The sequence below is a fragment of the Pungitius pungitius genome, chromosome 3 (genome assembly GCF_949316345.1).
Source record: "Pungitius pungitius chromosome 3, fPunPun2.1, whole genome shotgun sequence".
Classification (NCBI taxonomy): domain Eukaryota; kingdom Metazoa; phylum Chordata; class Actinopteri; order Perciformes; family Gasterosteidae; genus Pungitius; species Pungitius pungitius.
In genome coordinates this window covers 7,817,824-7,839,660 of record NC_084902.1, presented here as the reverse complement: position 1 = coordinate 7,839,660, position 21,837 = coordinate 7,817,824, and the positions used below count along the sequence as shown (strand labels likewise).

Genomic DNA, 21,837 nt, shown 5'->3' with positions numbered 1-21,837 from the left:
TACGCATTCAGTATATACATTAAATATTTTTAATGTATATATTTTATTGAAGTATCGCAAAAAACGTGTCGCGTGAGGTCACAGTTGCCTCTGACCATCGCAATCACATCAGTCTATCCTTGAGTACACCTGGACGTTTGGACCAAATTTGAAATAATTCCCTCAACGCGTTCCTGAGATACGGTTTCATGGGCTGGAAAAGAAAACACAGATAACGGAGAAACATAAAGCCGGGGGTCACGGCCGCAGAGGCCAAATGAAGCAGGCATATGGAGTACATGTCACTTACCACCGGCAGCAAATACTGGTTCAACAGCTGCTACTTACATGGAGTCAAACTCACATTTCACTATACTAATTAACATTTAATGTCGTTCGTTTAGTTTTAAATGTCTTAAAATCAAACTGATACTTTGAGAAATGAGTAAAGAATCAGACAAACACATGCGCAGCATTTATAAATCGTATTATTCAACAATATTCACATTACAACATCAACACTGCTCTGCTAGTGACAGGTTCTAATAATCCCAATATATTGTATAGTTACTTGGTAATACATTATCGAGAGGCACTTCCAGTAAGTCTGGCAATAGAGGAGCTACAGTATTGTGTCTAAATTACAAAAAACAGTAAAAATAAATATTTTTCTAAAAGTTTTTTCTTATAATATACTTTTGCATCTGTACAGTATATGTTTTTATACAAATTCAATGTCTAGAAATAAAATGTCATATTCCGCTTAAACAAATACTGGTGAATACCACAATTCCCCATCCTGTAGGTATTGCTACATGTGTTAAGTGCAAGATACTGGAGAGAAGAAACAAATTGAACCTGCGAAGCGCCTGCCATTGGAAATAAAAACATACCAGTCTTGTTATTCTTGCTTTCAAGGTGAGAGAAAAAAAAAGGTTGTTTTGGTTTCCCTTCTGACAAAAAAAAGGAAAGCTGATGAATGTAGCATTCAAAAAATGAAGACATACTCACATACATGTGAAAATGGCAAAGGACGATTAAAATGTTTGAAACAACAAACAATGTTTTTGGATTAAACGATCAAAAGAAACTACAAGAGCTTTAGTCAGAGCAGCGAGGTGCTGCTGCTGCCTGTGGACACGGCAGTGAAATAACAACAGACAGGACGGGTTGTCCTGGTCCATTATAGATGAACAAAATCATATATATATTTTGCTTTATGGTGCCTTGTTTTCATAAGATAACTGTTAGAAAATATCTGCATATCCAGACGTATTGCCCATGTTTTTGGATAATACCGACCAACAATAAGATGTGAGACAAATGCTGCTTTTAGGGCTCATTTTGTGCAAATCACAAAAAAAGAAAATCCATAGTTTAAAAAGTTTCTTTGGTTTGCAAGTTAATCCAGTGTGCAGCAATCCCCTTGTTATCATAGTCATTTTAAATAAACCACTGGCATTGGCTTGGATATAAAACCATCTTCTGTTGTTGAGCTTGTAGTTTGCTGATTTCTATCAATGTTTGGTGGGTTTACAGGTGAAACAAAGACAAGTTCTGATCATTCCCACATCACGTGTGCTCCGTAACACACTGCGTCTCAGAATGGTGTTGAGTTACTGTGAGACTGTACCAGTGGTTCCTTCTTTCATAAATCGCTTAAACCTTTTTTTCCAAGCAGTGTTGCTGTGTTTAAATTTGTCAAAATTGTTCAAATTTAGATTATTTTATCAACTGCTGCAGGCCTCCGTTGGTTTCCATTAATTCCAACAAACTACAAGTCGGCACTACTTTTCCCAAGTTGAAAAGTAAACAGCCTAATCAATTAATTAATTCCAACAAATGTTCACTTGGATTAGGATTCTATACTGTAGAGAAATACTAATAAAAAACTATAGTTTGGTGTGGGAAATAATTTATAAAGTAAAGTAAACATATGTGGCAAAAAACAACGGTCAATTAATTTCATTGGAAAAACGAGAGAAACCTGTTTTTAGAAGATTTGAGGCAAAACTAGTAGACCACTCTGTTATTTCTCTAAAACCCTAAATGGCTACAAACAGCTTTGGATCATCAATAAAAAATATAGCAACCCCCAAATTCTATCACAGCTTTGATTAAGTCTCTTTGATTGCTGCACTCTAGTGACCAATAGGAAGGAATCTGAGAAGGAATTTGACTAACTGGATCCAGAATGAACTTTCAATTCTCCGAAAGAAAAAAAACATACCGAACAAACAAATAAAGTGAAAGGAGTGAAAGGAAGTCTACAAATTCCCAAACACTGAGGTGGAGCATGGGATCATGCAAATGTAAGATATAAGCAAAAAGTTCATAGCAAGAGTATGCACATTAGACTGCAAGTGAAGCCTCGATATACTATATGGTGCGCCAGGTATTTACAGTGCGGAAGCACAGGCCCGTCCATGTGGGCTCGTGTGCCTGTCGTTGACCTGAGGCCGGATGCTTGCAGAGCTTTTATTTTACAGTATTGGTTATTTTTAGAATAACTACTAGTTGAAAACTATGCTTGCTGTACAGAGCTTAAAAAAACGCTCAAGTAAAAGAGCCGAGTCGATGCCTCGTACGACCCAAAGGTGTGTAGATCAGTTCGAGTATCAACTGGTGCGTCCGAATCGTTTCTACTGCTACAGGTAGCGACGAAACCAATGCAAGGCGAGTGGAAGACATTTTGTCCATTGTGGGGACTTGGATAAATCCAAATGCATCTGGCTGCTTAAGCTACAAATGCTGCACTTTGTGTTGGCAGCTCATTCAGGTGTCCGAGAGCCTTTTGCCTTTTCTTTTTCTCTGTTGCCAAAGAACATAATGACCCCGTTGTCCTCAGGTTTCAGTGATGACATATTGGGTTCCTGCATGTTTGTAATCATTTACTTTGGTGATCATTTGTGATTGGTCTGCTTCTTCTCTACTAAAACTATTTATCAAGGAGCAGCATTCTGTTTTTCTGCATCACTCTTCAAACAACGTTTTTCAAAAGTTTTCTAAATCTCAGTTATTACACATAAGGTCTTAGGACTTCCCTGTTCGCCACTTAAAAAGAAATTCTATTTGAGCTAGTTTTCTTTTTTCTTTTCTTTTTATTCACAAAAATGTAACCTTCTGTCTCTTTTCTTAATGTCTTCCATGTTTAACGTGAATAAAGAACTGATTGACCATGTTGAAACGTTGCCTTTCCTCTCAAAGCTCAGGCTTTGGTGAGCACAGGCTTTGTTTTCATCGCAGTACGAATAAGTACAGAGAATAAGCAGTTAATGGCATTACCTTGCTCGGTTTAGCCCTCCTTTGCACAATGGACCTTTGATAATAGTGCAATGGATACAGCTGTGGATTTAAACAGTATTAACGTTAGCTTAGCTCTAATTGAGTTAAGAAATTGGGTCACAGTAGTTCAGAACGTAGTGTCTTCAAACACTCCAGATAAATGAATTGCTTTGCCAGTTTTTATTGAGTGTATTTGAATAATGTCAAAAAGACCGGTTGCGTTGCAAGTATTTTGTATCCTTGAGAGATTTTTATTTTTCTATCGTATGCTCTGGTTTTGTTTCAATTTTGGTCATGTTTTTTTCATCAGGCAGCGATCTTTTATCCGCCTTCAGCAGCTCGCATTGCTTCAAATGTCTGTTTTCTATTTTGTTTCTGAATGATCATGGAGACGAAATAGCCAAATTCCCGGAGGTTGTGTCGTCTCCTGCGAAACCTCGGCTTTTCTTTCTGGGATTTTCAAATGTTATGTTGCAAACAACTTTTTTCCCACAGAGATGAAATAAAATGTACAGATAATTGATGCTCACATTCCTTTGTCAAGTGTATATATACATGTATATCACCAATTGATTTTGAATCTCACCAAACTTAAATCAGTTACATCTTATGGAATTTACTGAAATGTGAAAAAGAGCTAAAGCCTGAAGCTCCTCCTTCTCCTCCTGCTTCTTTCATTAAGCAGTAACATTACTGAGGCTGTTCTCCTTGTCCACACTTTTTTTTCCATCACCACCAATCTAAATCTGTGGACATCAAAGAGGTAGGAGGAGAGGTTAAGAGCTTGTTAACCCGTACACTTCATCGTCAGTAAGGACTACAAAGGGGAAAAAACGAGGTCAGCTGACCTATATGATCTTTTGCCCTATTGCACGGCCGTCTTTTAAAAGAAACCATGCAAAATCCAGATGTCATTTTCAATGCGATGTTTCTGTAGAAAGCGTAATTATCTCCTTTTCAGCAAGTAAAATTTGTACTTCTCTCATTCTGGCTTTTCCATTTGCTGTCTGTAATTTCCCCAGTATGGAGAAAACTCTTATCACAGTTAACAGCACTTGACTTTATAAAATTTGAGTGATTTGGATGTGATTGAGATCTTCCTGGATGGCAGTGGGCTCCACAGGGAAGCGTTTTCCTTTATGCCTATTAATGTAAATGTCTGATTTGGAGGTGTGAATCAGCTCTGGCCTGGGCCTGGCTTAAGGGATTACTTAACTCTCTAAAATATTTGACCTACATACCAGGCTATAAATGTTATTGCAAAGAAGAGATATTTATTGCCAATGCTGAGTATATTACTATAAACGTAAGTTGGCACAAGTAGGAAAAGTGGCGAAAATGTGGACAAAGATTATATTTTCTTAGAAAAGTGAACCTTACCTTATTAGCTGTGTAGAGTTAAACATGATTCAATTATGAAAGGATTATGATCTCACAAAATGAACTGTGATATACAGCATAATGTGATCACTAATCTAGTTTCTCTTGTGGGTCCTTTGTACTTCGGAAAGGAGATCGCATGTCTTAGTGGACTTGTAAATAAACAAGTAGTGCCGCAAATATCAGGGAAAGAAAATCTTGAAGCAGCGGCAAGAAAATGGGGGAAGGAAACAGGCGAGTGCCCCTTTTTGTTTCATTTTCTCTACGGGTTTCTGCCTTCCTGAGTTACGTGCCCTGGAAACGTGTAGCTGTGCTGGGCTGACTTTGAGAAAACCCAAGTCCCAACATTGTTTTCCATGAAACAATGCTCTGAAGCCTTTAGAGCAACAGGGTTCTGATCTGAGCGAGAGAATCGTGTTTCTACAGTCGCTGCATGTGTGTTTGTATCTGTGCAGCACGTCCCGGGGTACGTTTGTGTACACAATGGACTACAGCTGGCCCCTGTTTTTTTTCCCCACCCCTCTCCTTCCACACGGCTGGGCCTTAGTGGACGCAGCTTTTTCCGTGCGGCTTTCATCCCATTGTCTTAAAAGAGAAAAGGACCTGTTGCACATCCTTAACCAGCTGGGTGGGCCCTACAGTGTGCCGATGGACGCGGGAGAAACTCAAAAAAGGCGGTCGGGAGGGTGACAGTGTATTACTCACTGGTGAAGGGTGAATCTGAGCGTGGGCGCGGGCGGCCTGGGTGAGGGCAGGGCGCGGCGCATCCGGGACCAAAACGAATACCACATCAAAAAAAACAAAAAAAACAAGCGCAGTCCCAATCATTCTCATTTTGCTTCTGCTTCTTCTTCTTCTTCTACTACTACTGTGTGTCACATCAGCTCTTGGGCCTCTCTTCTCATCAGATGAACTGGGCATGCATCATCCCTGTCCTCCCAGTTTTTGTTAGGCACATATTACCCAAAAGATCTTCTACAGTGTTGTGTCAAAGTGATGTGCTGGCTACCATATCAAGAGTTTAGTTAAGAAAGAAACAAACATTTTCAGAACAACGTTCAATTTCCAAGTTCTAGGAGGTCAAAGTTCATAATGTCACTCTGAATCCTCCTCTTTTTCCCCTGAGGTCTCTGATTGCGGAAGGATTTCTTCTTCCTCTATAGTCGGCACCTCTTCGCTCCCATCAAGACCGTCGACGGACTCCTCTTTGCTTGCTTGCTCCTCCTCCTCCTCGTGAATGGACGGGATTGGATCAGTCGGGCTGCCGATGCCGTTCGGGTCTCCGTTCTCCGCTTCTTCCTTGGCCTCTGCAGCAATGACTCGTTTCCACATTTCGTGGTTTTCCAGAATATGTTGTGTTATCTGGCAGAACACTTTCCTCCGGCTCACCTTTTTGGTTTCTCTTTCCTCTGCCGGACACAGAGCCAAGAGTTAGACAAAAATCCTGGGAAAGTTGGCCGTGACGTTGAGTTAGATGAAAGGATTCATACATTCTGATCACCAAGAGTGCAAACAAGAGTTCAGAAACACACAAACACCTAAATGTTCCTATTTTGACCTCCCAACTTCCCATTGACAACAACACTACAAAGTTTCCGTTCCCTACGTATTTCAATTAAAAAAAGATTGAGATCTGATTGAGTTTTAGCAGTGCAAGTTAGACAATTCTTTTGTCTTTTTTAACCCATGAGAGATTTAGGCTCGCTGTTTCATAAAGTTATTATTCAAATGGGACATTAATATGTTGACTATATAACAGCAATTGACCGTATCAAACATAGGATCACTCTTGGTATTATTTCCAAGTAGGTCAAAGTTGAATGAAAACAACACTCCGCAACACTCATGATGAACGGGTTGTCTTACGGGAGGTGTTAGAACTCGTGGATGCCTCCTCATCCGTCACGCCGTCCTGTTCCGTGTCGCGTTCCTCCCCCGCTTCTTCCGGACCCGCCTCTTCCTCGGGCAGGTCGACGCAGCATCCCGGCATGAGCGCAGCGGCGTCATAGGATGAGCACAGAGGTCCCACTATGTGCGCGATGAACGACTCCTGCAGCTTGGCGAGCTGCGGGGCGGAGCGGTCCATGAACGGGCTGATGGGAAGGCCCAGGGTTGCTTCTTCGTCACCCTGGAAGGGGGGAAAACGCGTCAGAGTGCTGGAAAATGGAACATCGTCATTCGCAATGAGGAGATTTCAAGAGAAGGCAAAGAAGTGTTTTTAGTGCCGTATATTTTTATAGCTCCCAAACGACAGAGGCTATTGGCTAGAAAATAATCCTGCAGTCTCTTCAATCAACTGAATATTTCTTTTTTAAGAATACAGGATATTTCATTTCCCTCTTTGCACACCGTCTTTAAATTTGTAGAGAATAAATAGAGAGAGTTCTGACCTGATACATGCATTGAAACAATGTCTGTCTGTCAGGCACCTTTTATGATAAAGGCCCCAAAAAGGCCCTCCATTTGTGAGAATAATAATAATTCTTCGAAATACAATAGGTTCCTCTACGACTAGTCGTAGCGAAGACCCTAAATATGTTTTACGCACCGACACACACACACAAACACATCTCAGAAACAAACACTTCTAAACTTCTAATTCTTTACTAGTAATCCCGTAAGAAGTTCTTTTCCAGCCAGAATGCTAGTATGGTTTTAGAGAGTTTGTGTGTGTGAGATTGGGTGAAAATGTGGTCCTAAAGACACCTTTTAACGCCCCGCCTCTAAGGGACACCCTACTAGTCTAAATGCTAATAAAAGGGAGGTTTTGAGGGAGACACGTCGCATACTTGTTCGTAGAACTCGTTTACAATCCCCTCCGTCCACTGCAGGTGCAGCTCCTTGCACTTCAGCGGCCCATTGACGTCTGCCAGCTTGATGCACATCTGGCACACCAGCAATCGGTCATTTTCGTTGGTCCAGTCAATACCAGACACTCCTTCATCACCCACCTGGGGGATGTGCAAAGGAAGCTTTGAGTAAAGAACACATAAATCTCCCACTTAGTGGTTGTCAGTATGAGTTCTGGACTAAAATACTATTTTTTAATAAAGCATTATTATTGATCTACTTTGGATTGTAACTTTTTTTTAATCATACATTTTTTTTACCTTTGCATTAAACTCTGCAAGGAAGTCAAAGTGCTTTTTGAGGTCGGTGGCCAGGATTGCTTCAATGACTAAGAAGCGGAAGCGCTTGAACTCCACATGTTCAAGGTTAACCAGGAAGTTATACTCAGGTCGAGACATAAAGAGGTTCCACGCTGAAGCTGCATGATGGTTTTCCAAGACTGAACGATCGTTGTACAGAAGAGCCTACAACGGGAGGTCAGAGGAGATGTAAGCTGCTATCATCTGGTGTTGGTTATTTTATTATATATATATATATTCATGCTGCTGTACTCATTTACCTGTGGTGCACTAGTAGCTACTAGAAAGGCATTGGTTCTTCCCGGATGGTCATAATCGTGCATGGCGGCAGCTACGTACAGGGCCATGAGCTCCAGGCCGGGGATAAGGCCAGCCAGCGAGCCGTAGCCGTCCTCCAGCACAGAGTTCATCTTGGACACGAGGAAGCCCGCGGCACCGGGGTTCATGCCGTTCTCTGAGTCACAAACACTCTCCTCAGTCACTGATGCACGGTATGTAAACGTGAAGGTAGGGATAGAATGACCAGTCAATCAATCAATCAATCATAATCACCCGAGTGTATCCCATTCTCAGTCAGAGCGGTGGGCAGGCCCGGTACGGGCTGAGTGGTGAGGTACCAAACAGCGTGTAGCACGTCAGTGGCGTGGGTCCGGTTGTGATCTGCGGAGAGTCAAATACAATGCCTATTCACACCAGTAGAGGGCGGTAAGACCACTGGGATCAAGAGGCAGCTGCAGTGGTTTTAAACATTATTTTGAAACGCTATCACAGTGGAAGAAAACAACGAGAAATAAAGCCCCTCCCAGACAGGGAATGCAGCAATGCAAAAAAAATGGCCTTCTTCTTGTAAAGTAAGGTATAAACATGAGTTAACACAAAATGGTATTTGGTATGCTGCTCACGATTAGGATTATAAGTTAGTGTTATATTTGCTGAAGGAGAGCAGTCTAGACATTTGTATGAAATAAGAAATCTCCCCGTTAACTATAAAAGCTTCTGCCAAATTCCAGATATGTAAAACATTTTAAACGCTCAATCTATGACCTCAATATGAATTTTCACAAACACCATAGTTAAGTCATATACTGAAACTCAATATTCTTGCACTGTGAACAATCAGATTTGAAAAATTACTAAGGCAAAAAGTGGGGCTTTTGTTTTATTATTTTGATGAAATACATCCCCCTTGTGGCAGATGAAGGTAATGCTGGGTATAAATATTCTACTTTATGAATGAAATAAAAATGGAGATCTTCTACTCACAAGGAATGACCCTGTATCCGTTTTCCAAAGCATGGAAGTAGTTCATGAACTCTTGCACAGGAATTCTGAAGGTCTCGAATAGACCTGTGTCTTCAAAGAGCTTATAGGAAACCTGGGATATTAACATGAGGAAAAAAACATTGAGCCTTATTTCATCTTTGTAGAGGTTCAGATGTTAAGCTTTGTCAAGGCAGCTCCCATTCCACAGAAAATCTTTTCTGATGGAAAGGTCTACTATCTGTTAATATGAATTGTTTTTGAAACTAATGACATCTTGGCTAACATTCCTGAGCTTGCATTCCTGATTTTTGCTCTCATTTTCAAGCGTCAATGTTGGTTCTGTAAACTTCAAATGCAAAATACGTCAGCAATTTAAATTCCCTGCACCGGCAGCTGCCATCACTTCCACATTAAGCTGCTAATTACATACATGTGAATATTTCGATTGATATGAGATGATTTTAATCAATGTGTTTTCGTTGTATAAATGTCTTTTGGGTTTGTCGACATTTCCCCACTAATCACTATTTACCTGACTGAGGATGAAGCCTTGAGTCTTCTCCACTAAACTAAATATTGGAAAGTTCCAGTTGTTGAGTTGACTCATCAGAGGCTCCAGCTCTGGCAGCTCTAAAGGCTCCGCGGCCGAGCTCGGTTTGTCCTACCAGATAAAAGGGAAAGAGCGGCGGGGGGGGGTCAGAAACATCCCAGATCCAAGTACAGGTAAATAACCTTAATGTCGCCAAAGTATGACACGCTCGGATCGTTGTTTAATACACAGACACACGCGACTAGACTTTTTCCCCGTTACCAAAGGAATCCTCTCACTGCCTTCCTCTGGGGAGGGCAGGAGCGGGTGAAGGACGATGCCCTCTGCCAGATACTCGCTGCAACCCTCCCTCACTTCAGGCAGCTTCTTGCCCGCCTCTCCCTCCTCTTCGTTCTGTGCGAAGTCACTGCTGTCACTGTGGTTGGTCTCGAAGGTGCTGTCGTAGGTGCTGTCATAGTCCGAGGAAGCTACGGCGCGCTCATCTGGGGAGACATCACACATGCCAGACGCTGTTGACGGGGGGTGGGGGAGGGGGGGCAGGGGCAGTTGTGGTAAGTGAATCAAAAAAATGGTTCCTCGTGGCGGCTGCTATCATTGGCTGTAGCTGATGGCCGTTTACCTGGATGGGGTATTCTGTCCCCTTTGTCGGCAGACTCTGCCCTGCGATTCAGCCGGTGGTTGAATGGCCTTCCGCAGCTGGTCCGAAAGAGAACAAAGACAGACAGATGATTGACTCGGCTCCAGAACAAATACCCGTGCAAAAGCCGCCTCTATTTCTAACAGGAGCATTGCTCTACTGTGGGGGGGGGGGGGACCGCATCTGCGTTACCTGCCGCAGAGTGACGGAGGCCGCCAGTAAGGGGTGGTGGAGCTCGGGGCGCTCTGGCTGTGAGTTAAAGCTCTGTGGTGGCCCTTGAGGGCCCCGGGGTCCGGGGTCCGCTCTGCCGGAGGCCCGGGCGGCTCAGGAAGCTGCACGGAGCACGTTGCGACGGTGGGGCTGGAGACAGGCGAGTCCTGCACAGGAGGAGATGGGCACGGGGAGCCCAGAGGGGACTCGTTGGAGAGGGGGAAACCTGAAAAAAACAACAACATACTGACGTTGATTTCATCAGTTTGTTAAGAGGATCAGCGCGCACACACGCACACACACACACCTGGTCTTGCCGGGGGTTTGCCGTAGAGGTGGTTGGGCGTGACAGAGACGGCGCAGGAGGCAGACATGGAGCGACTCTTTGAGATGGTCATCATCACTGAGTTGTTCCACGACTCACTGATGCACAACGTGAGAAAGCCATCACTGTTAAAGTTCAAAACTGGCGTAGCCTTAGTTGATTGTGGTGCGTGATTGAGTGAGTGAGTGAGTGCGTGAGTGAGTGAGTGCGTGAGCGTCACCTGTCGGCGGTGTGCTTGATGCTGGCCGAGCGGTCTCGACGTACTGGGCCCGGCTCTAAGGTGGGAAGGCCTGTAGCCGAGGTGGTTGTGGTCCAGGTTGACGAGATTCTCCTCAGCAATCCTGGGGGCAGACTCCGTCTTATGCGCTGTAATGATGACAAACAAACACATGTTTGCAATTATATACGCACAACAGTAACGCCTTGTCTGGTTGTTCGTGTCCATTGTTGATGTAACTGCTATTATTATATACAGTATATAATATATGTACACAATTTGTGCTGCATCATTGCTCCCAAAATAATTAAAGTCTGACTGTGTTTCATCTTCTAAACAAGATTTGTTTGAGAATGACAGGGAAGGTTGACAAAGAGAGGAAACATTTGCTTGAAAAAATGTCACACAGTTTTCACAGCGAGACTAAATAGGGAGACGGGGAGGGAGAAAAGGGCAAATACATTTCCTCACAAATATTCCTCTGTTAAATATTTAAAGTCATATTTCAGCATATGGAACATGTTTTAACCAAGTTTTATTATCCTGAAGAAAAGTGAAATATAGATGAAAGAATGGTAAGTAGATACGTGGTGTTTGTTCCCCCCCGTGGTGACAATATATTACACACACACACACACACACACACACACGCACATACACACATGACCGCATAGCGCTCTGTGATACACTTCCCTCCTGTGGTTTAAAAAAAGCTAATCAAAGTCATCTATTAGCATGCCACAGTGAGCCGAATCACCGAATGTAACCATCGCTTTATGCAAATTGGCTAAATCTGCAAAGAGCCAAAACGACACGTAGAGTTTCACTACATGGGTTTGAGCATCTGAGTGCACCCAGGCGCTGTTGAGGCTGCTTGTCACTCACGTGGTGGGCTATCCGGCATTGCTTCACACGCTTTATTTAGTTTCCCCGCCGCCTTAAGTGAACAGACACGCTGGCCTTGTAAAACATTAAAAAGCCCACTGGAAGGCCGTGCGTTGTTGTTAGCTACGTTAGAGGCCCACGCTACATCAGCAGTGACGGAGGAAATGGAGGTGGTGGTGTCTGCAGGAAGAGGTGCACGCGTTCACAAAACTGAACCATAATACAACCGGCTTTTTTTCTCTGAGCATGCAATACATCTGGCTTCACTTGTTCAAATGTATTTTTGTTTGTTATATTTTAATTGTGTTAAACGTAATTGTTGTCTATAGGGAAACTCTGACGATATTACACATCAAGGGCTCATTGCAAGTCATTAGGAGTACTACTAAATATAGAAAAATGGTTGCTTTTTTGCAGCTCCAGCGGGAGCTGCATGAAATCTGATCAAGGGTTTCAACAACAGAAGAGTCCGGGGGTGTTGAGTTAAAGATATGAGCATACCAGCCCTCTGCAGCTCGCTCTTCTTTTCTTCTTAGCTGCTACCAACCATGAGATGCCTGCATTTCAACAGAACTGTCGGTGGTCAAGATGTCCTACATGTAATGTAGACGCTTGGTTTTCGCCAAGGATGGAGAATGCGTGAATAAAAAAAGACAAAGTCTCTGGTTGTGTTGAATGGATTGTGGATGTGAGTCTCCTAATGTCAGAGTAGCACAGTTCTAAACATGTAGAGCACTCGTCTACCTCTTGGAAAACATTATAACAGCAATGTAAAGGCGACTAGGTGATAGGTGGAATAAACAGCGTATTTGTAAAAAAAAAAAAAAACAGTTATTTGAGGATTATTCGGGAGGTCCTGACCTTCACGTTGATTTTCCAATCTGTATTTATCAGCTTTATACAACAGACCACATAATTCCTATAATCAGTCTTGAGGCAATTAGTCGTCCCGGGAGGAGAGTCAATGCTTCCTATTAGCCGGTAAACAAAACAACATTTGAAATTGGGTTTGAAAATGCTTATTTATTCAAACAAAAAACGACTTTTGAAAGGAAGACAAATATTTACCTTTGGAATGGCCAGTCTCTCTGCTTTTTCGGGCCCCTCCTCAGAGTCAGAGCAGGTGTGTGTGTCGGCAGGAATGCGGAGCCGGTGGAGGGGCTGCAGGCTGACCTGGGTGCTGAGGAGGTTGCTGACGGCCTTCAGAGAGCTGCAGGTGTTAGGGGGCAGCGAGGGGTCCGCCAGCAGGTCCGAGATCAGACCGCGGGCCTCGCCCATCACCGCGATGTCCACTACCACGCTCGTGCTCGACGACTGTCGAAGAGACGAGAAGACGGATTCAACATCGCTTGATCTGATCCAAATATCTCACTATATGTACCACACTTAGTTCTTGGCCTTTCACAAGAAACAAAGGATCATATAGCTTGGCATCCTCCTTGTTGTTTTTTGCAATCATGACAACACTCTTTTTAGAGTACATACATCCCGTCTTACACTCTTTGCACTTGTAAGAGAGAATCATCCATAAACAGATTGAAGAGAAAAGGTGACAGTATTCCACCTCGGCGGGAGCCATTGATCACCAGGAAGGGTGCAGATACACTCTTACCCCATCCAGTTTGCATAGTCTGATGCGAATACCAAAAATGCGAAACCCTTATCAGATATTGAGGGACACCTGACAAACAATTTAGAATGATTCATTTGGTCAAAAGCTTTAAATGCATTCAGAAAACACATTGACATTGTAGTGTTACGTCAGTAAGACTTCCTTTCCTTCAGGCATTAATACGTAAGTCTGTACAACATCTAGCATTTATAATGAGCCAAGTTAACCTATGTTAATGCAGCAAAAGCTAAAGACACTGTAGACTTGGGGTGTAACTCACATCTTGGAACAATGCAATCATCCAAAACGTTAATGTGGTTGATATTTTAGGAAATCTAGCATGTCTCAAAAAGTTTAACTCAGTTGTAATCAATGGATGTTCTTGTGTCACAGTTGCCAGCGATGAGTTAAATTGTGTTTTTGCACAGAGAGGTGGAGGTGAGGGAACTTTGTGCGAGTGAGCCGCGCTGTGGAGCCCCGCTGAACTCTGGCTGAACTGTGTTATAAAACAGTGCTGTCAAACTCGTAGCTGATCACACAGTTATTCTGTACATATTTGGGATATTTTTCAAAGCAGTATTCCTCCCACTGACGCCTGTGATGTTGACTATCCAAGTCACAGTGATGAAGCTTTGTGAATGTTTAAAAAATGTAGGGAATGACTGGCAGTGACTGGAACAGAAAAATAAAATGTCATTCTTTAGCAAAACATTAATGGTGGTTATGGATTGTCGAAACCAGGGATGAAACAATGTCCAAGTACAGAACATATTTCTAATCCTTTTCAGAGGTCATTTTAGATATTTTTTTATTTAAACATATTGAGAAATAGGCTTCTCCAAATAGTTGTTTGTCATTTCCAAAGACAGGCAATAAGACAACCATGCACAAAGATGAAGTCCCACTACATGTGGTTGATGGTCCAAATGGAGGAACTACTAAGAAAAAAAGTACAGTACATAATGCCAGTTTTCCTATTGAATACCGAGCCATATATAACAACCGTGATGCTTTCATGCCTTTAAAGTTAGACTAGTATTTGGATGATGTACTGTAAACGACCGCTCTAACGTAACTGCCTTTCCTCTTGACAGCCTGAGGAAGGAAAATAACAACCCCCCCAAAAAATGCCTTAAATAAAAGAGGTCATGGGACAATGGAGCATTGCTAAGATGGGTTTATAAAGACATTCAAACTGGCCGTCACGTTTCCTCAGCTTCCCATCCAGCTCTCTTCCCGCATCCTTCTCTCCCTCACTGTGCCAACACATGAAGCAAATAGGCTCACGTGATCCCTCCATCCGTAAGCCTCCCCTCTCCCATCTGCCTGCTTCCCGAGGCTACTCGGCTTGGCATCTAGCAGCAACCCCGGCTTTTGGCTCCCAGCTTGTATCTTTGCCTTTTTTACTTATTATTTCTCCCCACACACATAGTCACTTTTCTGTATATGTATCTGTTTCTGCACTTCCTCTGAAATATAAAAAGTTCAGGTGAAATAAAGGGGAAAGCATTAACTATACATACATTTATATGCATAAAATATCAAAAGAACCAGTGACAAATGATTCGCCAAAGGTTTCTCCCTCAAACAGATTGCACTAGCTCTTTAAACAAGTCCCATCTCTGTGATGTGATGAGTAAATGCATCGAGCACGTAGGAAGATGGTTTCCAGGAAGAGTGCGTGTCTGCATGTGCGAGTGTGCATGTGTCACCTCAACCTGAACAAAACCCATTAGACCACTCCAGAGCTTTATGACATCCTGCTATTGTGACATTTACCTACTACCTGGCAGTAATGGCCTCTGGTCAGCTAATGCCAGGGAGAGAGTGAGCTAGAGCAGTGTGTGTGTGTGTGTGTGTGTGTGTGTGTGTGTGTGTGTGTGTGTGTGTTTTAGTGGTTTTAAGGTCACGTTAATCTATTTGATTTGGGATATTCAAGCATTTAAAAAAAAAATTCTATGATGTATATGTACATTTGCAAGCTCTTTCAGTGCAGCATGCACAAGTATTTGAGCTGGCGGAGCGTCACAGAGCGCCGTGCTGGTAGAGACGCAGTGGGGAGGCCAGGCGAGGAAGAAGGTTATCGATTCCTTCCAGCGTAAAGGCCCACAGGAGACAGCAGGCGGAGCGATGGTCAATGAGTAAATCAACAGTGGGAACAGATGAGTGTACACACACTCACACGCACACACACACACACACACGCGTGTGTACCAGAATTGCCCCTCGGGACCGTCAGGCTTTCAGAGTATTACGGGACATGCTGTGCACAGAAAGATGGGTCACAACCCCTCAACAAAGATATTTAATCCAACATTTCCAGAAAATAGCAGTGAACAAACCGATTCTTAACAGGATAGCCCCTCTATAATGTTGTTTTCTCTATTAAATGACCTTCATTTAGAGGATCTAAAAGGGAACCAGCACTAGAAACTCAAATAAGGAAGTCCGCTCATACTGTTGGACTATTTACTTTGTCTGTTCTTTCAACGGGGATGTACACTTTCTCTCTCTACCTCGTGTAATTACTATCGTTCTATTTCCTATTTCTCCTCTCCCATTATTTATATATGTCTTTTCCCCCTTTCCCACAATTTTTATTAGTTTCCGTTCTCTATCCTCATACCCCAACGCTCGACTGAGGAACAGTTAGGAGGTGTGCAGGCATTATGGCGGATGGTTAAAACAGAGACACAGAGAGATAATGAGCGACAGATAGAGAGAGAGAGAGAGAGAGAGAGAGAGAGAGGAGCTGTAGTCCCTGACTACGCCATGCAGACAAGTGAAAAGGAGAAAAAACTCCTCCACAAACTAATCTACAACTGTGAACACAGCCCTTCAGTGGGGAGCTGCCCATTGTTTCGGTTCTACTACACCAACCATAGAGAACAAAACAATTAAACAAGGAGAACGTTTTCACACTGCTTTGACATTAATGCTGAGAGTACTACCAGCCAACAAAATATGCCTAAGTCAAGGGCAAGTTAAATAAAATGAAACTATGCAAACCGTTGTGTTCATGTGAGGAAACACATCCGCCAGGAAAGGACAAGTTGCCTTGACAGAGTGACACTGAATGCCTCATCAGTAGCTTCACCCTCCTGCCTATGAACGCCAGTCTCTCACATGAGTAAATGACCTGAAAACTCAGGAAGCCTCATTTAGACATTGCTTCCAGTTGTCCCATTTAAACAATCTCATCATCGCTGATTAAATGGCTCTTTTCTTCCTGCACACGTGTACACTCGCAGACAAACCCCATACACCCAAAATAAAAGGGACTTAAAGGCAGTTAAACCAATGCTGTACCTGTTTGGGGAGGTGTGCATTGTCCTGATGGCGTCCCATGATACTGGCCGAGTGCTTTCTCTGCATCATTTGTGTTCAATTTTAAACCCAACGGTAAATCCAGCTCTTGCTATATAGATTCCTAAAGGTATGACACAGAAACTTTATGCTCTGTTTCAATCCTTTAACCCTTGTTCACGTTTTAAGAATCTCAATCCAAAGCAACGGAGGTTTCAATGACCATGGTCCACGGACACTTCCTCGCCCCCCTCCTCTTCTCGGCTGCCTGGTGAACCTCCCTCTGTCCTCTCACCCGCCGCTGCACCTGCATCTGCCAACTCAAAATGTTCACTGGTGGTTCAGGGAGGAGAGGACCTGCATTACACTGAAATCAGTTGTATTGAAAATACCTGGTTGCTAGGATACAACGGGACAAAGATCAAAGTGACTCGAGTGTGGAAACATAAAATTGTGGTTTGGGGCTCGGTTGGTCACAGTTATACCACGCCCACTACTTGTCAAGTGTCTCCTGAGATAGCAGGTGATGCTTAAAAGCCGGGCAACAAGTAATGTGCATTATCAGAGCAGGGCTTCCTGCATCAGGACACTGTCGCATATTGATTCATAAAAAGTCTATTACGGCGTTTCTAGTTTTCTATTTTGCTTGAACAGCAGACGCACGTCCAAAGCAAAATGTGAGCAAAATTATGGAATGTTTAAATCATTAAATCTATAAATCTATCTATCTACATCTATTGTTAGGGGGCATGATTTAAACTTGACCAAAAATCTTTGTCTATAAAACGTATGTCAAACTGGCGTCCAGTGCGCTCCCTTCTGACAGACGAGAGGCTGGTCGTTTCTTTTTTACACATCGATTTTGTTTTTCCGCGGCCGCATCGTCCGCCGGTCGGATCGTCAGCACCACCCCTCCCTGATGATTTCAACGGTCTGGCCCGCGTTCGATCGAAGTGGGCAGTACCTGAAATTAGTTTGACACCCCTGGTCTAAAAGAACATGCTGGTTTTAAAAGTCTGGAAGCTTTTGGGGTGAAAAGTAAAAACATGCGTACATGGTGAAAAGTAGCCAGTGATGTCACTTCTTATCCTAAATGTTATGAATTAACTTAAGAATATCTCGTCTTGTAGGTTTGTACTGACAATGAATCAAATGACTGCCGGTTATGTTATGTCTGATTCCAGATTCGATTGCTTAATCGGATAAAGCCCAAACCAATACACTGGATCTTTGTAAAAAAAAACTTGTCCAGCTACTAAGACACCAATATAAAACTGCTAGAAAGAGCCATAGAGTATAAATGATGCGATGTGAAGAATGTCAAACATTAAGCTAAGCAAAAAGTGCCGGGTATTTCCCTCATTATGAACCAAACCATGGCAATGAAGTGTGGCGGTATCAGATTTGCATGAAAACATATTCTTTCTCCTCCAGAGAGAAAACAAAGCTACTTAATTACTTAACTTAAAAGAGGGGTTGGCACAGGACAGGGAAATAGTCTGACAAAAGTAGACGGGTCTACCGACATAAACCATAGGAGAGACTGAAAAGGGCTTTATTAAGGCATTCGGAGCAACAATTAAATCGGATTATATTTGTGATCTCACAAAATGATTGCTAAAAAGTCAGTTACAGTAACGAGTCAAGTGCTATCTTACTACACAAAGCAGAGAAAAACGATGCCAAACACAAACGCAGCATTCCTCCCCTTCTCCTCAGGCCTGCACTGACCTGGGATCTGCTCACAGCTCGCTTGAAGTCCCATTCTGGCTGGCACATAATCTGAATCTGCTACCATACAAAATAGAAACTACTTCCAGAGACTTCCACTGTGTGACACAAGACAACCCCGGCTTTATCTACGCACTACTGTATGCACGCACACGTCTCTCCTTTACCTACTCCTCCCTTCACCCCCCTCTCTGTCAACCCATCTAAAAATAAAAAAGAGCAGGCGCTGCTGATGAAGAAAAGAAAAGAACTAGTCACTCCTACCACTGGAGGGCTGATCTACATACGGCTCCCCACCACCATCTATCTGCCCCCCTTACTACAGTCATTTTTTGTTATATGCTCATCCCAGACCCATCTTTCTCATCTTCTTTGCATCTACTTTCCACTTCACACACACAGTGTAATTAAAAAAACTGCAACATGAAACCAGTAACCCAATACAGCAGCAAGATTGAATGTTTGGATTATTGCTGAAATTTGTAAAGTTCAAGACAATGAAGAAATCATGAGGTGTATTCACTTTACACCTAAATAACGTGTTACTATCACCAGGTGGGGATGAGGAAGAGCCAGAAATATTAGGTCCATCTGAGATTAAATTCAAAGTTAACCATTGCCGTGTTAGAGAAAGATGAGCATTGTGCATTTTCCTTTTGATAAATGATGTCAGGGACAGGGGGAGTGACCCTAGTAATTATGCTGTATTTTACAGCTCAGGTGAATAGCTTCCATAGCTATGGTTTCTTAGCTAGAATGCTGTTCTTCATCCCCCACTGCTAAGAACTATACATTAGTAAGGGGGGGGGGGGGGTATTTAAAAATGTTGTCCTGTGGAGCTTCACAGTATTTCAAAGTATTTTCATCCCTTGCCTTACACGGCCTGTTCCCACAACTAAGAACAAAGGTTAAGACAATAACCACCGGCTTGCACCACAGTTAAAGTGTGTCGCTATAGATTTAAGAAACGAAACAACTTGATCAAAGTCACTACTCTAGTTATGTAATATTTAACACATACAGTATTTAAAGACCAGTGAATGAACAATGAACCCGACCAACATTATGGCTCCCTTTAAGTTGAAAAAAAGAAGGCGCTGCTGGTATGAGGTAATATCCACATAATTAATAAATCACAACATTTTAAAATGTTTATGGAAAAAATGGTTAAAAAAAAAGAGTCACTGCTTATGTCACAGTTTTGCGGACGGCTAACGTTAAAACATAGTCAGCTATGACGGCTCCTTATATTCAAAAGAGAGATTCTCCAGAAAGACTGAACTCACTGTTGGTCTTTTGAGAAGAACTTGATTTTGTAATTCCAACCAGATAAAATAAAGACTACTCTTTTCATTGAAATACAACAAGCACTGTTAAACAGTCTTTACGGCATTTAGGCCATTTAGTGAGAGCTTAACGTTGTATTAATTTTGCGTAAACATGGATTTGGCTTCATGGAATCTTCTATTAATTAAAAAGGGTAGATGTGCAGAATGCGTCTTGTTCATAATTCCTTCATAATAATGATCATTTTAATAAAAGTCTACTGTGCATGCCTGCGTGTTGCGTATGTGCCGCTCAAGCTGTCGTAGTGTGTAGGCTGATGTTGAAATGGCATGAAGCGAGTTGACCCGACTGTCATCCACTGGGGATGACTTTGCATTTTGAATGGCAGATGAGATAATCTGCCTAATACAGTGGATTCATGTTCTATGTGAGCCCCAGGGGACGGGATGGAGGTTGTTTCCACCGTAATGCTGAGTCCCACTGAACTATATCATCATGTAAAATGATCATAACCTCATATCAGAATACCGTCTGTGCCGTTTTATTTTGTTAATAATGTTTAATTAAGATTTATAAGGTTTCCTATTGAAGTAATGAAGCAGTCCCAGTGATCATACTTTAGAAACAAATGAGGTCCTTTTCTGTCAAACAACACACACATTTCAGCTTCTATCATCTACTTGAATCCTCCTCTGTGCTCTTTTGTTGCTTGAAGGCCTCCATTACAGCTGAAATACAGATGACATGTGAAATCTATAAGAGTCTGGGAAATCACAGCGGCTTAATGCTCCTCTGAGCATTATAATCTTTCACAGCTTTATCATTCATTCTTAGGAAAATGGCTTCGAAATGCACTCATGCACATTGGTGAATAGTTCATATGAGCATAGGTTAAAACTAATGTAAGGATGGTTCTTCTTCATGCCGACATCTGTTCTTCTTCCATGAATAATGCCGACATTATTCATCAAGCTCTCCCAATTAAAGAAGAATGTAACAAATAACTGTAGTCTATTATTACTACAATATCTAGTCACGTCATTGATGATGTACTGTATGCTAATCTTGACTGCTAAATTGCACGTAGTAGTTCATCAATATCTAATTAATTATGAATTATAATTATAATTATAAAGTTTCTTCTTTTTTTTTCTCCCCATTAATCTTTTTTTAAGGGGAGTTCTTCCTGTGCCGATGTGAGTCGTTCTGGGACACGGGATCCCGCAGTGTCCAGATGGCTGCAAGGCTGCATTTGTCATTCTAAAGCTAAATAAATGTAATATAATCTACCTGGATCAATGTATGAGTGTATATTTACGCATTCACTCCAACACACGCATGCTCTGTGTTGGTCACGACTCAGACACTCCAGTCCTGAAGAACCCAGCAAGCCAGAGCAAAACCCCTACTGGCCAACAACTGTTCCTACTAGATCCCAGCTGGAGCAGACCAGAGAGACAGAGGAAACCGACATAACCAACAGAGTGATGGTCGCAAATCAAATTTAGAATGAAGAAAAAAGAAATAGTTATTCTATAAATACTGTATAATGTGAATAATTAAATTAAAAACAATGACAGACACCAAAGAGCATAACATGTATCTAAGGTGATCATAACCTCATCCGACCTTTTTTAATCTAGTGAGTAAACGTGTAAAATATTGCATTATTTAATTTTAGGTCCAAATCAATGAACTGTATTCTTCACGGTTATGCATAACATGGGGCAACCTGTGTTGTGCATAGAAAACATTTGACATCATGTATTTATTGGAAAGCTACATTTTAGTAAATCATAACAAAACATGTTCAAATTGTCCTAATCCAATTCACCCAAAGATATAACAATCCGATAATAATTCCTTGCAGTGAGATAAAAGCAGATTCATCAGATTTTCTGATGCTATGGCACTTAGACTTTTCACTAACTCGTTCACAGTAACCCCAAGAATCACTGTCCAACTTTACACTCAACACAGCATTGCGTGTGTGTGTGTGTGTGTGTGTGTGTGTGTGTGTG

The 21,837-nt window shown here is 42.2% G+C and overlaps 1 protein-coding gene across 1 annotated transcript in view; it reads right to left on the bottom strand.

The window, feature by feature from the left end:
* Window positions 1-2,812: 2,812 nt before the first annotated feature.
* Window positions 2,813-21,837, bottom strand: part of LOC119214508 (cGMP-inhibited 3',5'-cyclic phosphodiesterase 3A-like) — a 31,505-nt gene continuing 12,480 nt past the window's right edge. The window contains exons 2-15 of the mRNA XM_037466314.2: window positions 12,949-13,194; window positions 10,999-11,144; window positions 10,761-10,876; window positions 10,436-10,679; window positions 10,226-10,302; window positions 9,868-10,088; window positions 9,589-9,717; window positions 9,057-9,168; window positions 8,346-8,453; window positions 8,054-8,247; window positions 7,755-7,958; window positions 7,434-7,595; window positions 6,511-6,772; window positions 2,813-6,053 (exon numbers count right to left, since the gene is read on the bottom strand). Of these exons, the coding sequence (XP_037322211.2) occupies window positions 5,740-6,053; window positions 6,511-6,772; window positions 7,434-7,595; window positions 7,755-7,958; window positions 8,054-8,247; window positions 8,346-8,453; window positions 9,057-9,168; window positions 9,589-9,717; window positions 9,868-10,088; window positions 10,226-10,302; window positions 10,436-10,679; window positions 10,761-10,876; window positions 10,999-11,144; window positions 12,949-13,194 (2,535 nt within the window). The 3' untranslated portion in view covers window positions 2,813-5,739. The remainder of the gene's footprint in view (window positions 6,054-6,510; window positions 6,773-7,433; window positions 7,596-7,754; window positions 7,959-8,053; window positions 8,248-8,345; window positions 8,454-9,056; window positions 9,169-9,588; window positions 9,718-9,867; window positions 10,089-10,225; window positions 10,303-10,435; window positions 10,680-10,760; window positions 10,877-10,998; window positions 11,145-12,948; window positions 13,195-21,837) is intronic.